Here is a 22,832-nt window from a genome sequence, read left to right on the forward strand (position 1 = left end):
TGCTTCAAAACAAAGCAAAAATATATGTTCATAAGTTAGAAACAATACAATGTCTGTATTAGTTCTTTAAACATTACCCATTGTAGAATAGGGGGGTTCTGTCAGTATTATATTTAAGGGAAGGTTGTGTGCCTATTTATAAAAGGTGGGGAGTGTGAAGACTCTCCCTGTAACCAGTGTCCTTGTGTGCAATTGTCCAGCTGAGAAATGCAGGGTTTCAGTCTCAGCCTAGATGTTATTTTCCTTGGGTTTTAAACTAGCATACTTTTGTGAAAGCATCTTCTAGGTGCCACTTTTCTTGTGTTTTTACTTTCCTGTATTCTCCCCTGTTTTCAACTTTAAACTTTTCCATACAAACAGATTGATTCTGCTTTAGGATAATGGCAGGAAAAGTGAAGTGGGTAACTGACATAGAAAAATCTGTTCTAATAAACAACTTTGAAAAAAGAGGATGGATTCAAGTGGCAGAAAATGAAGACTGGAATTTTTATTGGTAAGTACGCTACAATTACCAATTTCTTCTATCAGTGTTATGGAGGCTTGCCCTGTTACCTGAGTCTAGAGTTCTGTAATAAACTGTATTTTTCTTCTCTTCTTGATAATGATTATTATTCAGGCTAATTATTCAACACTTCAGTACTGAGAGTGAATGAGAAATTAGATCAAGATTGTTGTAAAAAGAGGAGAGTAAATAATCTTTTGTCTAATATAAGACCATGAAATGCTGTCCTAGAATGCAGTAATCTATTAACTGGCAGAAACCGTACTTTTTCAATAAGCCAAACAATTTATGATGTTGCTTTCAAATACATCAGAATGGCAGTTTGTGCTGCCGAACGTACCCTTTGTGAATCACTTATTTAAATGGACAGGATTCTATATGGGCAGGAATCTAGTAATCTGCTCATGCTTTTGGAATGCAGTTGGGAGAATGGGGAAACACACATGGAAATTGCTGTGTGACTGGTTGTACTGTTTTGGGTTAGTTTTTTGTTTTTTACTTCCTGAAATGGTAATGTAGCAGATTGCTGGCATTCAGGAAATATTCTTAAATTTTCACATTGAGACTTCTAATATGAAAAATTCTTTGCATCTATGTCCCTACTCTTATCTTCTGTGAAAAACATAGTTGATAATTGACTTGATGACTGTCACTGCAGCACTTTCGTCTGGTATATAACTAAACATCACAGGTGTTTTTAGCAAGATCTCTTAACCAGTTTTCAAGTCATGTTTGCATTCCTTTGTAATCCAAGTAGCAAGGCAATCAGTAGGAGGTTGGATTTGTGGCTTTTTTGAAGAGAAAGGGTGAGTTTCAAGCATGTGATGTAACAGATTTAGAATGAGGATTCTGTAGCATTTGGGTGCACTTCAGTCATTTTTAGGCCCTTCTGGGGACTGACCTGACTATCAACAAGCCAGAGTCGAGTAGGACCCATTTGTCATCTTTGTGTGCTCACTTCCTGCACCAGTTTCAGTAGCAGTTTGTAGAGGGACTGATTAACCTTCAGAAGGATTTCATTTGCTTTCTTAATAGAACTTCAGGTTTTGTTTGATTGCCACTGCAGAGAAAAATTAAATATAAAGAGAAATGAGAAAGAGACAATATAAAGAAATAGGAGGGAAAAGATTTCTAATTTGTCACCCTGAAGTGTTTTTCTTGGGAGAAATCATTTGGTGTCTGTCTTTGGTTTCAGGATGAGCGTCCAAACAATCAGAAATGTGTTCAGTGTGGAAACCGGTTACCGCCTCTCTGATGACCAAATTGTCAATCATTTTCCAAACCACTATGAACTGACCAGAAAAGATTTGATGGTAAAGAATATCAAGAGATACAGAAAGGAACTTGAGAAAGAAGGAAGTCCTCTTGCAGAAAAGGATGAAAATGGGAAATATATTTATTTGGGTATGTTGTTCTTATTGTAAGCATTCAGCTTCTTTTCTTAGGGAGTCAATAAATGGAATTGAAGCAGCTTCTTTGTGCATAAAGCACTGAACCTCTGGAGTGTTACGACATTAAAGTGGCTACCTTTAAATGCTCTGTAACTTTTTTGGTTTTGATTCATTTGGGGTTTCTCAAAAATTATTTTGGAGAGGGAAAATTGTGAGTTTAAGATACTTTGCAGTTAGGTTAGTGGTAAAACCAAAGGGCTGTGCTGCTTCATATGAGAGAGGGTTGCAATTTCTTTAATTCAGAAGTCAAAAACTATTATGTGAAAATCCTACAGTGGAGCAAAAACTAAAACTTTTTGCAGAAAGACTTTAGACAGAACTGAATGAACAAACACTTCAGAGGGGAAATTTGAGAGAAGTTGGGTAACTAATAAAGACTGCTAAAAAATAAAATAGAAAGTAAACCAGGGAAAAAAAATACTTAAGAAACCCAAACCCCGAAACTAAACCAAAAATAGATCAGGAATGAGGAAAGCAGAGTTGGTTTAGAGGTCAGAAAGCATTGAAATGAAACAGAGTGGGATATGTGAAGTTGAATTACATCTTGGAAGAGTGAAATGAAAATATTTCATCCATGTAAGAAGGCAGTTCTTTAAGGATGGAAGTGAAGATAATAGCAAAAAGTGAAAAATGTTTTTCTTTAGGTTTCAATAAACATGGTAAAACTGACTGTGAGAGCAAAGAAGAGTAATAGGAGTTCAGAATAAGATATAATAAGAATAGTGGGAGTTACATGTAGATAAAAGTTACACAGCCAAATGGGATTTTTGCCTGCACAGAACATGATAAAGAATGGTGAAAGTTGATACAGGAAATCAAGACATTTTAGTTGTTTAGTTGGAAGGGTATCTAATACTCTAATTGCACAGCATATAAATGGGAGAAGAAAATCTGTTCACATTAATTAGAATCTATTACTATGAAGTTAGCGTTGTACGAGATTTTGCTATTGTTTAAGTAAAAACTAGAATGTAAATAAGATAAAAAGAAACAAGAGTCTTAATGAACGTGGATCATGCCAGACCGGAAAACTGAAAATACAGACCTTTTCTCTTTCAGTCTTTGTGTCAATAGCCTTATCAAACAGAGTGTCTTTAATTGTGCACCTTTTTTTCCCCCCCTTAATTCAGATTTTGTTCCTGTGACTTTTATGCTTCCGGCCGATTATAATCTCTTTGTTGAAGAATTCAGAAAGAATCCCTCCAGCACGTGGATTATGAAACCCTGTGGCAAAGCCCAAGGAAAAGGAATATTTCTGATAAATAAACTCTCCCAAATCAAAAAGTGGTCTCGAGACAGCAAAACATCTTCGTAAGTTCATAAAACCTAACCTTTTATTGTACTTTCTGTAATTGGGTGAACTACATCATCATGCTGATTGTCCAATACATGGGAAAAGTATTCCATTATTATAATTGCTTTGTCCTTTTATAGTTAGGGTTGCATTTAATCTCAGTTGTTTTCTGGTTTCCTCCTTCAACAGGTTATAATACAACTTGGCTTTGGTATGAGGAGGTACACAGAGCTGTTCAATTAATATTCTTTATAAAATTGCCTTCAGTGTTTTTGGGGAAAAACTTGCACAGAAAGAAATTGTACTGCTTCACAGTATTAAATAACAGGAAGCAAGAGAAAAATCTTCCCCTTGGCAATTTCAATAATTGTTTAATATATATTAAATCACTTTTTAAATTAGTACAAAGAAAGAATGCATTTCTATGAAATAAATCTGTTTTCCTTTTATGACACAAAGTTATACACCTCATGTTGATAATCTCCTTCCAAATGGATGAGATAGGTTAGCAATTTTATGTTTTTCTCTGACTAGAAGTTTTGATCACACAACTAATGTTTTTTCCTTTGATCAAGTGACTGGCTGAATATCATTTGAGTATTTTTCCCCCTGTTTGATTTGGAATCAGAAGAATGTCACAATCTGAAAGTTATATTAACTTTTCGCTGTGGTTTGCAATTGCACGCCAAGCAGAAATGCAAATATTCCAGTAGTACAAGACCTTGAATAATGAAGGTAGTACACTACATTCATTTTGCTTGTCTGGACCTTGCCAAGCTCTAAATTCTCTTCAAGGGAGAAAGGCTGGATATTAGAGCTGCATTCTGAGTGGCTTGGTCAGCTACTGTGTTGAGTTTAAATGAGTAATTGATTTTGGTAATCTGTACAGTATTTTCAGATTTTTTTTTTTTTTGTATATAAGGCCTGATGCCAAGTGTGTGTTATAAACCACCACAGTTTTATACATTGTCTTGGCAAAAGAGTCAAGATTTCAGTCAACTCAAAATTTACAGAACTAAAAGACTTCTGTGATTTTATTGGTGCAAATAGCACATTGTGAGACATGGTTTGTGTTTTCCAGGTTTGTGTCTCAGTCATCCAAAGAAGCCTATGTGATTTCTCTCTACATCAACAATCCCTTACTAATTGGTGGAAAGAAATTTGATCTTCGCCTCTATGTTTTGGTGTCTACCTACCGTCCACTGAGATGTTACATGTAAGGCTGCATGTCTTTGTATTTTGTTTAGAGATATTGTCCAGTATAGTCAAAATAATGTTGTGCATTTTGCACAAAGAAGTATGAGCTGTAAAGGGTATCCTAGGATGCTCAGTTCCTTGCTTCTTACAGGGATTTAACACGGTTTAATGACTTTGCATTTAAGGTACAAGCTTGGATTTTGCCGGTTTTGCACAGTGAAATACACACCAAGTACAAGTGAGCTGGATAACATGTTCGTACATCTTACAAACGTTGCCATTCAGAAACATGGGGTAAGTGTGCTGAGTTCTTAGATGCTCTTTTGTAGCATGACTGATTTTCTTACATTGTCCCAAAAACTTGGAATCAAAAGGTGTTGTCATACTCTTCATCATCTTGCAGTAAAAATACTTCACCTTGCACCCAGAAATAAACACATTTTAGAATTTAGAAATTTTAGAAAGCCACAAATTAAAGGTCAGGGTAATGAGCTGCAGCTCTATAATAGAGTGTGATATTTTCAGTATTGACTCACAGTAGTTGAGAGCAGGGATCTCCTTTCATTTAAAAGCCAATATGCTCACTTATGCATTGAACAATGAAATTAATGAGCTTGGATCATGTGGATATGTACTTTATAATAGCGGCTTAATATCTCCTTTCTCATTCCCCCTTCCCTCTCTCTTCTCTGGCAGTTAATTCAATTTCTTCTTTCCAGCACTTATTCATCACAGGACTTTCCAGCTTCTTCCAGTGTACCCCCAACCTCCTGACCCCTGCCTTCCTTCTGTAGGAAACAAAGGGATTGTGCAGTTGCAAACTTGAGATAAATAAGTGCTGCCTGGCCACCTGGTGGCTTCCTCTTGCATGGACAAAGTTGGAGCTGTGCCTGCAGGACAGTTCTGTCCTGTAATTTGCTATTGATATTCATGTGGAAACATGAGAGCTTTCACAGCCGTTCCTTATGTCAAAGTAGGCTGAAATTCAGCAGTGAGGAGGGAAGGTTAGTGGGGCAGGGGTGACATAGATGGGCATAAAGTGTCAGTTGCAGAGCCTTGTTCCTTCAGGGAGTGACTTGATAATGATTGTCCCTTTGGTGTTTTTAGCAGATGTCTATGATTTACAAACCATGCCTTTGGTACAGTCATTAAAACTCTATTGTTGCACTTCCTAATGCCAGAAGCTTTGTTTTAATGGTATGGAAGACAATATGTATGGACACACACGCAAACGCATGCTCCTGATTATATTAATGTAGGTACACACGTGCAGTCATACACAAGGTATATGCAATGTATCTTAAATTGAAACCTTGCTTAATGTACCTTCTCTGCTACTGTTCCATAAGATGTGCACCATAGCAGACCTGCTTTTGTCTGGATATTGCTACAACAAAAATGTGAATGATAATGTTGGTAGTTCTAAACCAGGGTAAGTGGTCACATAGGCCATTTTTCAGTACTACAAATGTTTTATTGCTCAAGTGCTGATTTGTGAAGTGCTTCAGACATGTTTGGGTTTGAGAGGGCACACTAAGAATTACTTACGGTGAAAGCAGGTCCTGCAGAATTCAGAGAAAAAATCCTCATGCTGTTGCCATAGCAGTGAAGATGTGAAGCACATGGTACATTGCCTGCCTTGTTATTGTGCACCTTTTCATCTTCCCTATCAGTTAAAGAATGGCCTTCAAGATTTTTCCCAAATAAAGGAAATGACTGTGGTGGTGAGGTCACTTAGAATAAAGGACAACAGAAATGGATATAGAGTAGCAGCCTAAGAACATGGAATTATTACTAGAATACTGGAAAAGCTTTTTATAAATTGTAAACAACTGATATCTGTTCATTGTTGCAGAAAGGCAGAAGAGAAGTTTAATGTAAATGTAATGTAATGTAAATGTAATCCTATTTGTTCTGTTTTAAATATGCCTATAACTTCAGAGGCATTTAGACTGTACAGTTTTAGTCTAGTAGAACTGTACCTAATTTGAACTGCCAGTAACTTTTAAAAATGATTATGAGGTGCTGGAAAACGCATGTGTAATACAAACAGAGCAACAATAACTCTTATACATAATTATTTTCACTTTGTTTTAGTGTCTTTGATTAAATAACTGTGACTGTGTAAAGCTCTACCCAGGTGCAATCTCTTTTGATTTGAGTACTTCTTCTGAAGGGCAAAGAGGGCTGAAACTTTGATCTCTGTTCCCTTGATGCAATCTGGTCTCGAGACATTTGTTCCATGGAGCATGTCCTGAGAACCATGTTTCAGGTCTTTATTTGTCCAGTCCAGTTTTCCAAATTTACTGTTGGGGGAGCTGTAGGAGAAAGCCTAAGATAGATGCTTCTCTGACCTTGTCCTAGAGGACGACAGAATTTGTTCTTCTGAGAACCTTTTTCTGCTCTATGCATTCTGTATTTTGTAATTTAGCAGGTATACAATCATTAATTCTCAGAAATACTCTAAGGAGAACACTTTATAAAGTGGCAAAGCATTTGTCCTGAGAGTTCCTTGAGGGCTGAACATGTGCCTTTCCATCAATATGAGCAACCCTTGCTTTGTTCTTGTCTTTCCATTTGAAGAGAAATAATGCAGAGCCTCGATAGCCTCTGAAAAGACAACGTAAGGTAACCTCCTGTTTCCCCTGGTTCAGTTTCAGACACACTTAGTGGGGTTTTGTACTGAATTATTTGAAAAATTTAACTTTTAAAAACAATTCGGGTGTCATTTCAGTATGTTTTTGAATGTAACTGTTATCAGTAGCACCATTAAGAAGATACTAGGGAACAGACAAGTTGTACTTCAGATAAGTAAAACACGCTTTCAAGGGCTGCATTTTACAACAGCTAACTACAGTGAAATTCTGCTGTTGCTCATTAAATGTTTTTTCCTTATGACCAGAGAAGCAAAACATTCAGTTCTTTCACATTTTGAAACTTCTACTTCCAAATCATAACTCATACTTTACTGTAAAACTGTCAAAGTACCCGTTGTTTTTTTTTTCTCCTTGGAAAGATTTATTAGTTGATTTGCAATGTGTGATACAAGCATATTAGAGCTATAATAAAAGCAGTTGTTTGTGTAGAGCGCAGTTCAAAGCTGAGGTCTTTATAAAGCTTCAAGAGCAATTAGCCAGGTTTGTTTTTAGAACAGTACTTGTAAGTATAAGGGAGCTTTTCATGGGGATGAAAAAAACTTGCTGAGCAACTTCAAAATCTTAGACTGAGTGAACTCCTTAACTCTTCAGGATGATTACAACCATATCCACGGAGGCAAATGGACAGTGAGTAACTTACGCCTGTATCTGGAGAGCACCCGTGGAAAGGAAGTCACCAACAAATTATTTGATGAAATCCACTGGATAATTGTGCAGTCCCTGAAGGCTGTTGCGGTGAGTGCTGCCAGCAATAGCATTCCAGCTGCAGGCTTCCCATAAGCATGGAAGTGAGCTTGCCATTCAAACCCCTACATCTGTTTTCTGCTCTTTGTGTGATGGTGTTGATGCTGATTTCTGCAGCTCTCTTATCTCTTGATTTCTTGATATCTCTTGAGATGAAGGAACTGAATCTTGGTTGGGTGAGTGGGTTTAGCTGTCTGTGCATATTTGCAGGAGTGAATTCCCTCTTTCCTTGAGGGATTTGTGAGCTATTTAATATGACTTGATACTGCCCTTGTGAATAGTATTAAGTTCTGCCACAATGTGCGACATCATTCTAGCAATAACAAATGTGTCAAAGAAAAAAAAAATCTCTGGAGGACAATTTATCAAAGGAAACCTAAGGCTATTAGTTCATCAGAGTTACATAACATACTTTCATCACTTTTATACACAACCCACAGAGTTGTCATAAATTTATTTTAAAAAAACCCAGCAGCACCAGTTCTCTGCTTGAGTGACTTTCTAGTGTGTAGGTGGTATTGTATGATCACATTACAGGGCAGGTATCACTCTGGGAGTCAGCAGGGGTAACTGAGGAGCTCACTGTTGCCAAGGACTCTCCTGGTCCCAAGTACATTGTCTTGTCATCTCTCTTGGGTTGGTCCTGGCACCATTTAGAGCTGAATCAGCTCACTTGTGCACTGACAATTACTACCTTGCTTTATTGATGGCTTGGTGTTCTGCCAGGTGAATAAGCTGAGTCATGGAAGGAGCAGATGAACACCAGAATCAGCACAAGAAACAGGGACAAGGTCGTGCAGCTAGGATAAGTGGGAGCTGGGGAAGCATGGCTTAGTCTGGCCTCTGCTGTGCAATCATATCTGGAGGTACTTGGAAGAAGAAAAGGGATATAATCAAATGTTAGCAGAACCTTAGAAGAGGAAAAGTGGTGAGACTGGAGCATGAAATTTGTTGTTCCTCTGTCCTTCTGACAATGGCACATGTAATTAGATTCTTGTTATTCCTTCCCCCTTTTGGTCCCTGAAGAAATAAAAAGGTTCATTATTAGTCATGGCGAAAACATTTCAGAAACCTTAGCAAAGTTTTCTCTAAAAGATCTAAGGGGATTCACATGGAAGAAAGTATTACACCATGCATACTGTGAATGTTTAGCAGATGCTGGAGAGCTCCTGGTTCTGTAGAGGATGTTCATCTAAGCACAACTTGATTCATGGTCTCTCTTGGCTTTGGGGTTATAGTTACCTTGAGTAATTATAATTTTAAAATGTATTTTGTAATTGACCTAAAATTTCTGCATAGTTACAAAGAGCAGAATGTAAGAAATGTCTTTGAATTGCTTTTCTAAATTTTAAAGAATTCACAATTATATAAAGCTGTAAATTTTCAAATTTTCTGTTTTCTCCTGATGCATGCAGGCTTTAAATATAGTTATTATTTTTGCAAAGTATAAATTACTTTCACTATGGAAACATAATAGGAAATTAACATAACTTAATACTTGGCATCAATGCAATCATTAGTACTGAAATATTTACATACAGCCTCGAAAAAAGAGGCAATGCTGAACCTACTAGTTAGCAAGCTTATATTTGAGTTACAACACTGAAAAGTGTTGTAGAAGATTCATAATGTCATCACATGTGATTTCTAGCAAAGAAAGTGTGTAATTGGGTTACTTACTGAAGAGTAGATACTAATAAATATTACTGTCTTTTCTTTTTCCCCAGCCTGTAATGAATAATGATAAACACTGCTTTGAGTGTTATGGATATGACATTATCATTGATGACAAGCTTAAACCCTGGCTAATTGAGGTAAAGTTTTACAAAATAGAGGAAGAAACTGCCTTTTGATTACAGAAAATAAAACTAAGTAGATTTCAATGTCGTCTTCCGTCTTTTTTAAACTATGCTTTTTGTTTATTGGGTAAGTGGATTAAGAAAAATATTGGAAAGTGAGATAATCATGTGATGACCAAGCTAGCATGTGTTTTTCTTTCCTATTTTTTTGGCGTTTCTGTTTGTTTGTGGCTTTCTGTCTTGGTTTCTAAATCCAGTGCATCCATACAACTGCACTTGAGAGGCAGTCTGAGCATTAGCAGCCCTGTTAAATACTGGATCAGTACCTGGAAAATGGGCATTGACTTGATGGAGTATAATATCAAATTTAATTTTTAAATGCTGTCATGGCCTTAATACAGGTTGAGAGGAAACAAAAGGGGCATACAAAGGATAATTAGGATATTTGGAAAGCTTTTTGATTTTTGACATAAATCTCTCTTTGGTGTATTAACTTTAGATCTGTATGGTAATATAAATTTTATCCATCCGTCTTCTCAATGTAATTCAAAGTTAACTTCATTTAAAAAAATTATATGTCTATCATTCTGATACTACTTCTCCAAAATAAATGTGGAACAAAGAAATGCTAAATGAATGCCATGTTTACTTAAAAAAAGATACAGTGTAGTGCTTTAAATACAGAGCACTCTCCAGCACACAATATAACAGGGGAGAACTCAGATAAGAACTTAGAAAAGTTGTTTACTCAGAAGAGAGCCACAGATGTCTGTGTATAACAGTGGTTCATGTGAACTGGGCAAATTTTAAGTAATCAAATGTATGGGGTTTGTAACCATGTAAACAGAAAATGAAATAAAAATTCTGTCTTGTCTGATTCACCCTGGTGAAGCTCATCTCAACAGAAATCTTCAGGCTGACACTGCAGACACTTAACAGAGTGGTACTTTCCTCTCTAAGTAAAAAGAGAAATGGCTAATGGGGAATTCCTTCCAGTGCCTCAGGAACTGAAAGATGTGCTTTGAGCCGCCAAGGCTCAGTTTCCTGTATGGCACACAGAGACATCACACATGCTGTTTGGAGAACACTCCAGAAACTGATACTTACTGGGTTTTTTTTTCTCCTTTTGTAGGTTAATGCTTCCCCTTCTCTTACTTCCAGCACCGCTAATGATCGCATCTTGAAATATAATCTTATTAATGACACGCTTAACATTGCTGTGCCTAACGGGGAAATTCCTGACTGCAAATGGAATAAATCTCCACCAAAAGAGGTTCTGGGCAATTATGAAGTCTTGTAAGTTTTATCAGTGTTTAATATAAAGGCTAATGATTTTCCGTCACCTCAGTTTTTTTGGTGTGTAATGTAGATCAAAAAGATAAGGTGAACTTCATTCTGATGTGAAAAATGGGCACGAAGTGCCACTTCATTTCTTTGGAACTGCATTGGAGGTGGGAGTGCATTAAAGCAGAGTTCCCTTGCCTCATGTCCAGAGAGGATGTTGTCTGATGAGCCCCTGCTTGCACCTTCTGAGCTTCCAGCAGCTAGAACTGAGGGACAGAACCAAAGAGAATGTTTGTCTTCTACATGTGCGGAGCTTTAATTGTATGGAGGCTGATATATGCGTGGTACTTAAACAGTTAAAATAGTTGGTTCTGGTTTAAAAGTTATTTGATGCAAATTTTCTCTCAGTTCATAGAAATAATGCCTCTTGAGTCATGTAATTAATGAATGTAATAATAAAATTGCCAGATATTTTTTAAATTCCTCGATCTGTATTATAAGAAGAGAAATGAAGAAACTGAGATTTTTCTATTGGAGTATCTGCAGGATTTGTCTAGGATTGATTGGTTTTATGAAGAAGAACACTGATTTGAATAACATATTGCTGACACAGTTTCTCATCTCTTTTGAGAAAATGTGTGGATAGGTTCTCTAGCACTAGTGGTGCAGTTGCTCAGTATGTCAGTAATACACTTTATGTACATAGCTGATCCAGTAGTTCATACTCATCTTAAATACTTTTTCCCTTTACTAGTAAAAGCAGTTAAATATAAGCAGTCTGAATTAGGATTTAAGATTTAATGAATGTTATATACATGGTAGCTATGAATACTTATAAAACAGTATAACTAAGTATATATTATGATTTTTCTACAGACTTTTTTAGTATTATCTTTTGTTAATTACAGTTACCTATCTATAACCAAATTCTGCTTGGAATTTGCTTAGCAGCTGCAATGTCAGTGTATGCTGAAGTTCTCTGAGGCTATAGTGGATTTAGATATTTACAGAACCACTGATCACTGTGGTTAAGTGTTACCAAATACTGAAGTTGTCAAAAGCATTTTATTTGATCACATGGCTGTTTAATTCACCTCATTCTTTCCCTTCTCTCTCTGTGATGCAATAGGGGAGTTTTAACACTGCAGCTAACAATCCTCCCTTTAAAGCAATAGCTCAGGAGTTATTTGAACTGGCAGCAGTCTGATGTTCTGCTTAACCACAGACCTTCAGAAGTACATGGGGAATTTCACAAGCACAAAATTTCACAAACTTAGGAGTTTAACTACAGCTGCCAGATGACTTGTTCCTTTCAAACAGGGGCTGAAGTTATTTCAGATTATCTGTATTATAAAAGTATAGATGCACAGAGTCACAGCTGCGTGTCATGCTCTGCCTGCATGAAGCTGTGTGTGGAACAGCTTGTATCAAACTCCAGTTCTAGCTAGTAAGCAGAATAGAATGTAGAAGTAGAATGCACAGGACTCACTGCTGTTAGTGTAGCAGGACAAGGCACTGAAGGGGTTTTCTTACCTTCAGATACGATGAAGAGATGGCGCAGAGCGATGGGACCGATCGTGACCTGCGGGGTCGTCCTGGGCAGTCCACGGGGGCCAAAGGAAGCCGTGCAAGAGATTCAGGAAAGCCTGTCCTGACCACCTGGAAGTGATGACAGAAAAAACAGCTGTACTCTTGGTAGGAAGACATCAAGAAAAACTTGAAGTTTTGGAACAGATTCCTATGTTTTGCTACACTCATGTAGGAAATACTAACAGAGACAAAACAGCCTTTGAAAAGTGAAGCAAACACTCAAAACCCAGGAACTGTACTAGACATATACTGACCTGGTAATTATTACAACAATATATATAGAGTGTGTGTGTATATACAGTTATGTTTATATAATTTGTATAAGCTAATTCTCAATAATGATCAAGAACTTTATTTATAAAGATGGCAACTCAAAATGTGTGTTCTGAAAGAAATGCCTTGCTGTTGTGGATAGTATTTATTTCCTCTAGTCGCCTATCCCTTCCTGCCTATAATAAATGAGCTGTGGATTCTATAAAAGGATGATGGTGGTTAAGTATTAATATTTTCACAGTGGTGGTTCAGATTCTTGTAGCAAAAGAAGGGAAACTAGAAAAAAATAGCAGTACATGTACTTGAGGCTGTTGCCAGTTAAGGCAGCTATTGATTTATAGCATTAACAAATTGAAAAGCAAGTCTTTATATACTGAGGGTTGGGGCTTTTTATTTCCTTTAAGTATTCTGAGCTGCTAACTCTTTAAAGAAGTTTTATGGGAAGTCTTTAGGAAGTTTTATGGACTGAGGGAGTGTTTCAATGGTATATTGATGGTCTGTTTCACTAGCCATTAATTTTTATTTTGAAAGAGTACATATATGAAAAACAGAGCAACCAGATACTGTGATAAATCTCATTGCTTGAAGCTGATGATAAATCTTTATTTGCAGCAGAATCTCTCCATGTATTTATGCATGTACATAAGTCAAATATCTGTATATTTTTGTATATTTTATTTAACAAAAATATTGTTGCACATGGCAAGCTATTTCTGGTAGCTATGATAAGAACAGTTGCGATGATTAGCTACCAAAACTAAGATGCAAAACTTAGCTACCAAAATTAAGGAGCAAAAGATAAAAATGGTTATTTCAGTCTTTGAACAGCAAATCATATAAACTGGTGGGGTCTGTGATTGGCTGTTGCTTCCACCTTGACTTTCCACCACATATTGGGTGGTTATTTGTAAATGGTAACATGCATTGGTTGTTTTAATTTTTCTTCCCCCTCCTTCCCTCCTTCTTTTTTTTTTCTTTTTTTTTTTTTTTTTTGGTAGTGTTTAACTTAACTCTCCCAAAAATTTTTGGTTTCTTGAACACCTAAACCAGATCACCAGCAACTGCACCACTTCACCTGCTTTGGAAGGTCCTCCTTGAAGAAGGCAGCACACCATGGTCTCTGGGACAATTGAATATAGTCTGGCAAGAGCAGCTTGTGTTGGGGAGTGAGGGCAGGGCAGGACTGTGCTGACCAATACCCTTACGCAGAATCTGGGGTTTATCCTGTCAGTAAAGAATGAAATGTGTAGGCTGAGTCATTCCAAGCATAATCTTCATTAGTCTTGTATATTCCCCTAAAATAACTGATTCTCTCTCCATTAGACTTGAATCTTCTCACTGGCCTCTACAAAAGTATATTCTAGTTGACTCTTGGAATAAATAAGGCAACAGCAAGATGATCACTGCAGGATGGTATAGCTCACCTAAATTGCAGGTCTCATATGTTGGGGTTTTCTGTTTGGGTTTTTTCATGTGGGGTGAATTGGTGGTGGTGGTGGTGAGTTGTTTTTTTTCACTTTCTAACTGTAAGTCTTGCTTGTATATTTGAGCCTTGACAGGCAAGCTGCACTTAGGTAGAGGTGTAGTCAGATGTGTTAATGATCAGTAGTGTTGTTTTAATTACATGATATTTAGTGGGCTGGTGTTTCTGGTTTTACCCCCAGCTACCTGTTAGAGATAAAGTGGGAAGCAGTAACAGCCCTAGGGACTGTGGGCCTGTAGTAAACAGTATTTTATAGTATGATTATATTTCTCACAGACAGGTAACATAATGAAGGTACTGTGATAGAAGGAAAATGAAGCTTTCTATCGCTGCTTGTGATTAATTTCTGCAGCGGCTGAGACAGAGGATATATTGTTGTGGTATTCTTGTATTGTAACAGTAGCACTCCTTTCTGGGAAGGTTTAACATGACAACAAAACCAGGTCTGGGTTTTTAGGATTTATTGCTGTGGAAGGCTATGGAGACTGAATCCAGGGGATACTTTTAGGTGTATTTTCACAACAACCCAATACTGATAGTAGCATCTAAATATTCTTGGTTTTCCAAACTAGTTTGTTGGTGTTACTCTGTGTTGGCAGTGGTGTTATTGCAGGTAGGCTATGAGTTGAATCAGGGCCTCCAGAGCATAGACATTAACAGCACAAAATAGTAATGGCACTATCTGGTAATATTACTAATACTGAATATTCTTATTTAATTGTTTAGGGGGTTTCTGCTGTCTTGAAAAGTGTCAGCTCATTTAAGATGGCATCCTCAGTATTCAATATTTCAAAAGTCAGGACTGGAAATCTTGCTGTTGCTTTCAAAGATTTCTGTCCCAGTGTATAGCAGATACATTAAGTAAAATAAAGTATTTGTAAAAAATTATTTTGTATGGAAGATGTTCTTGTAGCAGACCTATCAGTTCTAAACATGCAAATCCTTCTCTCTGGCCCAGTGTAGTATTGGGAAAGCATATTTCAAACCCTTGAGGATGAAACATCTTTGTAAAATATCTAGTGAATTATCTGTACTACCTCAAAATAAAAGCATTGAAATATTACTAACTGGGGGGAAAAAAAGGAAAATAAAAACCTAACAGGAATCTCTGACTACAAAGTAAATAATCTCAGAATTAGAATTAAGATTCCAAATGTTGATACCACATTTTAGTTGTACCTCCAACCAGTGCATTATAAGTGATTTATCTTGCTGACCCAAACAGGAGTTTAACCATGCAATGTTCTCTTTAAAGAGCAAGAATTCAAGGACACTGCAAATACAGTGACCCTCTCTTCCTGATCTCATTCCATTTTCTTTTTAAAAACAATAGTCTAGTGATTACATACATCAGACTGCTTTCTCCGCATTTCCTTTTCTTGACAGGCTTTTTGCAGGGGTTGAAGTTTGAAGGCCTAATTATATTTTCACTTCTAACATATGAAAAACCTATGTAAACAGGGTTTTAAGGAACAAAACTGAAATAAGATGGAATTCTAATATACTAAGATTGGTTTTCTGATTATCAGTATTAAACTGTTCTGGTTTCAACTGGGATAGAATTAACTTCTTCTCAGTACCTGTTGCAGTGCTGTGTTTTGGATTTGGAATAAGAATGGTGTTGATAACTCACTAATGTTTTGGTTTTTTACTAAGTTGTGTTTATCCTAAGCCCAGGACTATTTTTTTGTCTTGTCTCATTCTCTGCCAGTGAGGAAGAGCACAAAAAGAAGGGAGAAGGAGCACAGTTGGGACAGGTGATCTGAACTGGCCAGGATATTCCACACCATGGAATGTCATGGCCAGTCTCTCAACTGGGGGAGTTACGCAACACGGATGATTTGGGTTTGGGAAGGGGGGTCTACACATGGTCAACAGTTTTATTGTGCATCACTTGTGACTTTTCCCCTGCTGTTGTTGTTGTTGTTGTTGTTATTATTATTATTATTATTATTATTACAACCATCCATTGTTACTGTATTTTATTTCACTTCCAATTATTAAACTATTCTTACCTCAACATACAAGTTCTACTTCAATTCTTCTCCCCCTTCCACCAGTATAGGAAGGGGAAGAGAGGGAGCTAAGTGAGCAGCTGGGTGGTTTCATCTCCAGCTGGGCTTAAAACCACAACACAAACCCCAGGAAAAAGATCTAAGGGACCAGCAATTCTTCCTTTTCTATGCAGAACTTGAGGCCTTGTGTACGTCAGTGAAATGTTCTCAAGAAACTCAAAATTAGGAAGCTCTGTTGCTATAAGACTCGAAAAATTCTCTTGAAGGGATTTGAGTAAGGAAAGTCTGTGTTAGCTGGATGAATGTGCTTAAAGCAGCTTTTCTGCAGACTTGGAGAGTGCCAAGGAAACAAAAGCAGTTATAGATAAGTTCTGTGGGAGAAGGAAGAGGGTGATATGTGGATATTATGCTGTGGGATCCTGGTTTGTGGCTGGTCTTGAAAGGTAAAGGTTAAAATCAAGTTAGGAGGAAGAGAAACTGAAGAGGAAAGCTTTATTTGCTTACTCAGAGATAAAATCTTCACCTTTTCACTTCTGCATCTTTGACTAAATGTCTTGCTGTAATAGGACAGAACTAATGGTACCAAGTGGTACCCAGGCTGGTGAGAGCTTGGGGTATGCTCTGCTAAGAGCTGGAACTGAGGTGATGAGGGAGATGTGTTCCTCACTTGAGGTAGGTGTCTGCTGCAGGAGTCAAGGGGAATTGACTACAGGGTTGATGCTGACATGTATAATAAAAGATCATAAACCTCATGTGGATACTCTCATTCAGAGGTAAGGTAGCTCTTTTTGCTGGATTCTGATTCTCCAAAAGGTTAAAGCTTGTTTCGACTCTGACTGAGAGGGCTTAAATCTGAGTGACTGTAAGCAGACAAGCTCTTAGTTCTGAGTAACCAACTGTGGCCTTGGGCCAGTCATCCTCCAAATGTATCTCACAAAGAAACTGTTTGACTTTCAGGGGAGCAAAATAAATCGGAAATAATAGTTCTCAAAAGTTCTGACTTTGGCTAGTGTAATAACTTACCAGGCAGAGCTGATATAAATGTGTGTCTCAGTCCTAAAATACTGTTCTTCATATGCTCCAGTGCTCCCTGGCATAAGGACAGTATTGTATGAAGAATTAAATGGACAAGCTCTAAACAGCTACAGGAATTGTTATAATGGCATCAGCGTAGAAGGAGTTTATTGTTAAGAGTTGAATAGTGGGGCTTGCTTCCTGGGCACTAACCTTTCTCCCTATTAATTCTTTGACATGGAAGGAATTAATAAGATTCCCAGAAAATAGCTTCTGTACATGGCTTGAGGAACTTAATTAGTATAAAAGAAACAGTATTATTCCTAAAGCTATTTCATTGCTGTTGGCTTTACAATAGGACTTTTGCCTAAAATGTCCCTGTCTCCTGATTCACTTCCTGCTATAAACTCTACAAAACAATAGACATTTCACAGAAGATATATAGCCCTGCATTTCATCAGCAGAACATGTCAGGCAGAGCTCATTTATCCGTGGTAAAGGAAGGGCTTTACTGTGTCCCTATAAAGTGGTGCTGTTGCTCAAGCAGATGCTGTTCAGTTGACTTGGATGGAAATTACAGAAGGGAGCTGACATTCCGTGCCTCCTTTATGGCAAGAGTTCTGTCCAGCCTTTGGGTCAGTGGGAAGGACTCTGTGATGCAGGGGTATCCATTTATGCTGACCTTCAGGGCTTCTTAAAAAAAAACCCAACAAAACAAACAGAAACTTTATTCCTGTCTTCTCTGCAGAAAACAAATGTAGATAGCTGGGAAAAGCTGACTTTGACCACAATTTTATTAAAAATTTTATTATTAAGATGAAAAATTGGTTGTTTTACACTGAATTGTAGGAAGTTGTGTGGGCTAGACTCTGCTTTTCCACCTTTTTTAAGTTGCCATCGAAGTCTAGGCAAGCTCTCCATACTTGAACTATTCCAGTAATGATAATCACATGGAAACCTTTGCTATTGACAGAAAGTCTTCTATGCCTTAATAATTCTGCAATTTTGTACCTGTTAAAAAGGAATCTTTCACATATGAGGTAGTCATAGACAATTGCTTTAAAATAGAAAAGTTTGGACAGTATGAAACAGTAATTAAAAACACTTGTGAAAAACAAGGAGGCAACAAAAATATTTTAGACAGGGACATGGCTTTTATTTGAAAGGTTCTTTCCCAGTGAAAGTTGGGCAGTGAAACAGTGAAATTGATCGATTGGAGTAGAATTAAATTTAATAATCTGAAATTCTTTGTCATTGGTTGGCATATATAGTCACTAATGGCATTACATTTGCAATCAAAGTATGGTTCATCATTTAAATTTACATTTAAAATGTAAGCAAAGATTTTAACACATGGAGTTTCTTAGTAAGGGATAAGGAGTTTGAAGAGAATTCTGAAATGCTATGGCAGCAGTCAAGAAACACAAAATTTGTTCTGAGTGAAGGCAAGAGACAGAATTTCTTTACAGAGAAAGTACTGGTGCCTAAAAGGACACATGGAATTTTTGAGGACAGCAGAAGAAACAAGAAGCATATTTAAAAATAGATTGTGTTAAAAGTAAAAATAACCGTGGGATACTTATCTAAAATGAGAGGATTTTTTTTTTCCCACAAACTTCCTGTCCTGTTCCTAACAGTCAGAATTAAATGCTCACCAGTGTGGCTGATTAGACTGTCAGCTGTTCTTCTAAGGAAAAAGATTAAGGTAATCTTTCACTGGATGTTACATTTTTAATATAAATGAAAATGTGCAGAGAACAACTGCTTTTTAATACTTGGGGAAAAATATCAAAGTACTAAAATCAAACTGATTAGTATTGTAAAGTGTAATTCTCTACATAATTAAATTATTTATGGCATCATAATAGTGTCATCTTCCTGAGATCTTGCATCACTGACGATAGATATAATTAGACCACTAATCTCTTTTAATTCACTACGAGAAAAACTTAATCTTTGAATCTACATGAAGTTAATTTACTCTTGATAAATTGAAATAAATAGTACATTATTAACCGCTGAGGTGTATTTCCCCAAGCAGTTCTCTGAGTGCATGTATGCATTTATTTGGTGCATGTAGCCTCAAGCCCTGTATCTATTTATACAGATATTAAAGTGTAATACTATAAGTAATGCAGTCAAATTACTGCATGTGTATTAACCCCAGTGCAGACACATTCTGCTTTCTTCACAGGAAGAGCCATAGTGTCAATTCCAAAGGTACTCTAAGGTGACTCTAATAATGTTGCTTCCAAATTGTTTCTAATGTTACACTTAGAATGGGGTAAAAACTTGGCAGTTAAAAATGTATTTTCAAAACTCTCATAACAGTTATTGTCTTACTGGCTTCCAAAGGTGTCCAGGCCTTTTTTCATTTAAGTGTCAAAAGGATAGAAAACATCCTGCAAGCAGAAAAGAATATTCAACAGCATAAAAAAAGTATCTCTGAAGTGGTGCCTTGAGAAAGCTCCAAATATTAAGATGTTCATAAAAAATGCCTTTTGCTAAGATTTCTTTTTTTCAGCTAACAGTCCTCCTTTTTTTGTCTTCAAAATTATGATTTCATAGCATTTATAAATGTTTCATTGCAGTTATAAAGATGCTAGTTGAATTATAAAGATGTTTAAGTGAAACATTAGAAAACACAGTTGTTATTCTCAGGTTGTACTAAAATCTGAGTCCAGTTTGCACAAAAATGTTGTGTAAATTTCTCATTTCTGATCAATCTCCATTCCCTTGGAAGCCAGAACCAGTTCAAATTCCATATGAAGATGACTTCCAAAATAACACACTGCCTTTCCACTATGACACAATGACTAAATTTATTTTACCTATATGTGTGTATGTGGGGGATATCTTATACCTTTTTATCTTATATGTATCTTATATCTTATATGTATAAAAAAGTATAGTAAGTGTATATATGGAAATTCAGTTAAAATATATGTAAATAGAGTTATGAATTGTATACAATTTCCATCTACATATTATAATGTAATATATATAATTATATGTTATATATATATATATATAATGTATAATCAGTACATCAGCCTACCAAAGTCAATGTATGGGAATAGCTGACTTGAAGAATATTTTCTTCATTGTGAAAAGACTGTCTGGCAGTTTGTGCCACCAGACTCAGGAACTGAAGATACATTTCTTACTCCTTTCACAGTCATTGTCCCCAAACTGGCCTAAGACAAGAATGTGGGCCCTTGTTTTCACAGGGAGTGGCATAGATGCAACCAGCACTGGGTTTATACACAGTGGAGTGATTTTGGAGCACAAGGTGCTGGCATTCAAGGAACTCTGCATGGAATAGATTTTCTGTGTCAGTCCACCCCAGGATGCAGGTTCTGTCCTCTGCCAAACTGGAATTCCCTTTCATCGCAGTATGAACTCTTCTGCTGGGGCCTGCTATGATTTACGCTGAATTCCTGTTCTGTTTCTTCAATCTTTGAACAAGTTTCAGCATTATTTGAGCAAACAAAGAGATGAATGACTGTTTTGATGTTAGATTGAAGAAAGTCTAAGTGTTCTGGCATGGAGAATTCCCAGCTTTGACAATGCTCTAGGCAAAACGGAAGCTTAATTCCTTACAGAAAGAGCTGTGTTTATGATTTTCTCTGTCCCTTGCAGTGTGCTGTAAAGAAAGCTTGGTCTCACATTAATGAGAGAGACTGTAGAAAACTTAAAGTGCTGCTCTGGTCAGAAGTGTAAGAAACAATAAATTACAAGATTTCTCCTCTCAAACGTGAACTGTTAACATAGAACACAGGACAGTGAAGAAAGGGAGACTAGGGAAGGGAGAAATTATGTTCAGTCTTAGGAAGCCTACCAACCTGACCAAATTTCACAGTAACGTTAATAGCAATTAATTCAAATCCGTTTGTCAAGGACATTCAGAAGACAAATTTTATCCCAGTGCTATGGTCTTACAATCCTACTGAAATAATCTCAGCGAACTTAAGTTAATGAGCGAAACAGTGCAGGAAGACTTGGCGTCCATATGATTATATGCCGACTTGCATAAGGAACATGGCCAAGAGGAAAATACTCTTAGGCCTGTTTTGCAGCCCTACCCAGTGATCCAGAGCTCTTGCTGTCCTCAAACCAGGCTGTCCCTGGGGACAGCGTTGGAGGCCCAGCAGTGATGAGAAGGGCAGATGGGAGGGAAATGCAGAAAACTAGCGGTAGAGAAGGCAATGGCTGAAGGGACGAAAGCAGGTCACCGTGCTGGCTGCTGCTTGGAACTTGAAATAGTTCTCTGTTTAAAACAAATAAATCCGAAAGATAGGCGAAGGCGAGACTAACAGTTCTGATACTGGGCGAGAGCCGGGTAGCTCCGCGGAGAGCGGTGTAACCAAACGAGCAGTGCCGTGTCAGAGGTGGCCCTGTCCTTGAGCCCGTGCTCGGGGCAGCTGCGAGCCGAGCCCAGCCCGGCCCGGCCGTTCCCGGTGCCGCAGTGCCGGCGGAGCGCACCGCCTGCACCGCTGCCCCGGGCGCGGAACGGTTCCCGACGCTCCCGGGATCTGTCAACTCGCTCACATTTCGCTTCGGGAAATAACATCTGCTTATTCACGGTGCCCCGCAGTGGAAACGGGACACAGACGCGGCGTTATTCCCGCCGCGCCCTGCCACGTTCCGCAGTGCTCCTGTCACGGTTTCCTACGCTCGGGTACCTGGCAGCCGCTGCCCCCGGGGGGAGCCCGGGCCGGGGGCGGTCGGAGCCCCCCGGGGCGCGGTGCCGCGCGCGTGGCTCTGCCAGTCCCCGACGGCCGCCGGGGAGCGCGCGCCGGCCGCGGGCGCGCGCACCGCCCCTCACCGCCCCCGACGAGGAAGCGGCGTTGATTGGCAGTCAAGGAGAGCCAATAGACGGCTGCGGAGCGAGAGCTCGCCCGCGCTCTCGACCAATGGGAGGCGGCTGGGCGGGCGCCAGGGGGCGGGCGCCAGGGGGCGGGCGGGGGCGGTGGCGCCGAGCGGAGCGGAGCTGAGCGCAGGGCTCGGGTCGGTTCCGCCGCGCTCTCGCCGTCTCGTCACCTTCACCCCCGCCGGGCACGGGCGACGGGCAGGTCCCGGCGCCGCAGGTGAGGGCTGCTCCGCGCCCCGGGACCCTGCCTTCGGGAGAGGCTCGAGCTTGGGGCCGGGTTGGGATCCCCGTCGGAGCCGTTGGGCAATGGCGGGCGGTGGGTCCGGGCGGGGGAGCCGGTGGTGCCGGGGCCGGGCCGGCGGCGCTGCCCGTGCTGGGTTCGGGCCGGGCCGAGCCGAGGGACGACCCCCGGGGACCCCGCTGGCTGCGGGCCGCCCACCCCACGCCGCTCCCGGGCTGCCCCTGCGGCGGGCGCGGGGAAGGTGAAGCTCTCCTTGCTCGGCGCCAGGCGGGGAAGGGCAGGGCTGGGGCTTGCGAGGGATGACGACACTGGCTCGGTTCCTGTAGGAGGGGAGAGGCTCCCTGTTCGGGGAAGTTTAGTGACCCACTCCGGGGTGGTGGCGGCTTTGGTTTATGGAGAAAGAGAAGGCGAGGAT

The 22,832-nt window shown here is 39.0% G+C and overlaps 2 protein-coding genes across 4 annotated transcripts in view; both read left to right on the forward strand.

Annotated features, from left to right (window-relative positions):
- Positions 1–337: 337 nt before the first annotated feature.
- Positions 338–16,257, forward strand: TTLL1 (TTL family tubulin polyglutamylase complex subunit L1). The gene is made up of 9 exons (XM_062491811.1): positions 338–493; positions 1,698–1,906; positions 3,084–3,264; positions 4,329–4,463; positions 4,630–4,738; positions 7,693–7,836; positions 9,573–9,659; positions 10,777–10,940; positions 12,468–16,257. The coding sequence occupies exons 1-9, from the start codon at positions 381–383 to the stop codon at positions 12,595–12,597; spliced, it is 1,272 nt and encodes a 423-aa protein (XP_062347795.1). The 5' UTR covers positions 338–380; the 3' UTR covers positions 12,598–16,257.
- A 6,059-nt stretch (positions 16,258–22,316) lies between these two features.
- PACSIN2 (protein kinase C and casein kinase substrate in neurons 2) overlaps positions 22,317–22,832 on the forward strand; it is a 53,351-nt gene continuing 52,835 nt past the window's right edge. For all 3 annotated transcript variants that reach the window (XM_062491816.1, XM_062491812.1, XM_062491817.1), the window contains exon 1: positions 22,317–22,393. The gene's annotated coding sequence lies outside the window, so the exon portion shown is untranslated. The remainder of the gene's footprint in view (positions 22,394–22,832) is intronic.

This window comes from Cinclus cinclus, chromosome 4 (assembly GCF_963662255.1).
Source record: "Cinclus cinclus chromosome 4, bCinCin1.1, whole genome shotgun sequence".
Classification (NCBI taxonomy): Eukaryota; Metazoa; Chordata; class Aves; order Passeriformes; family Cinclidae; genus Cinclus; species Cinclus cinclus.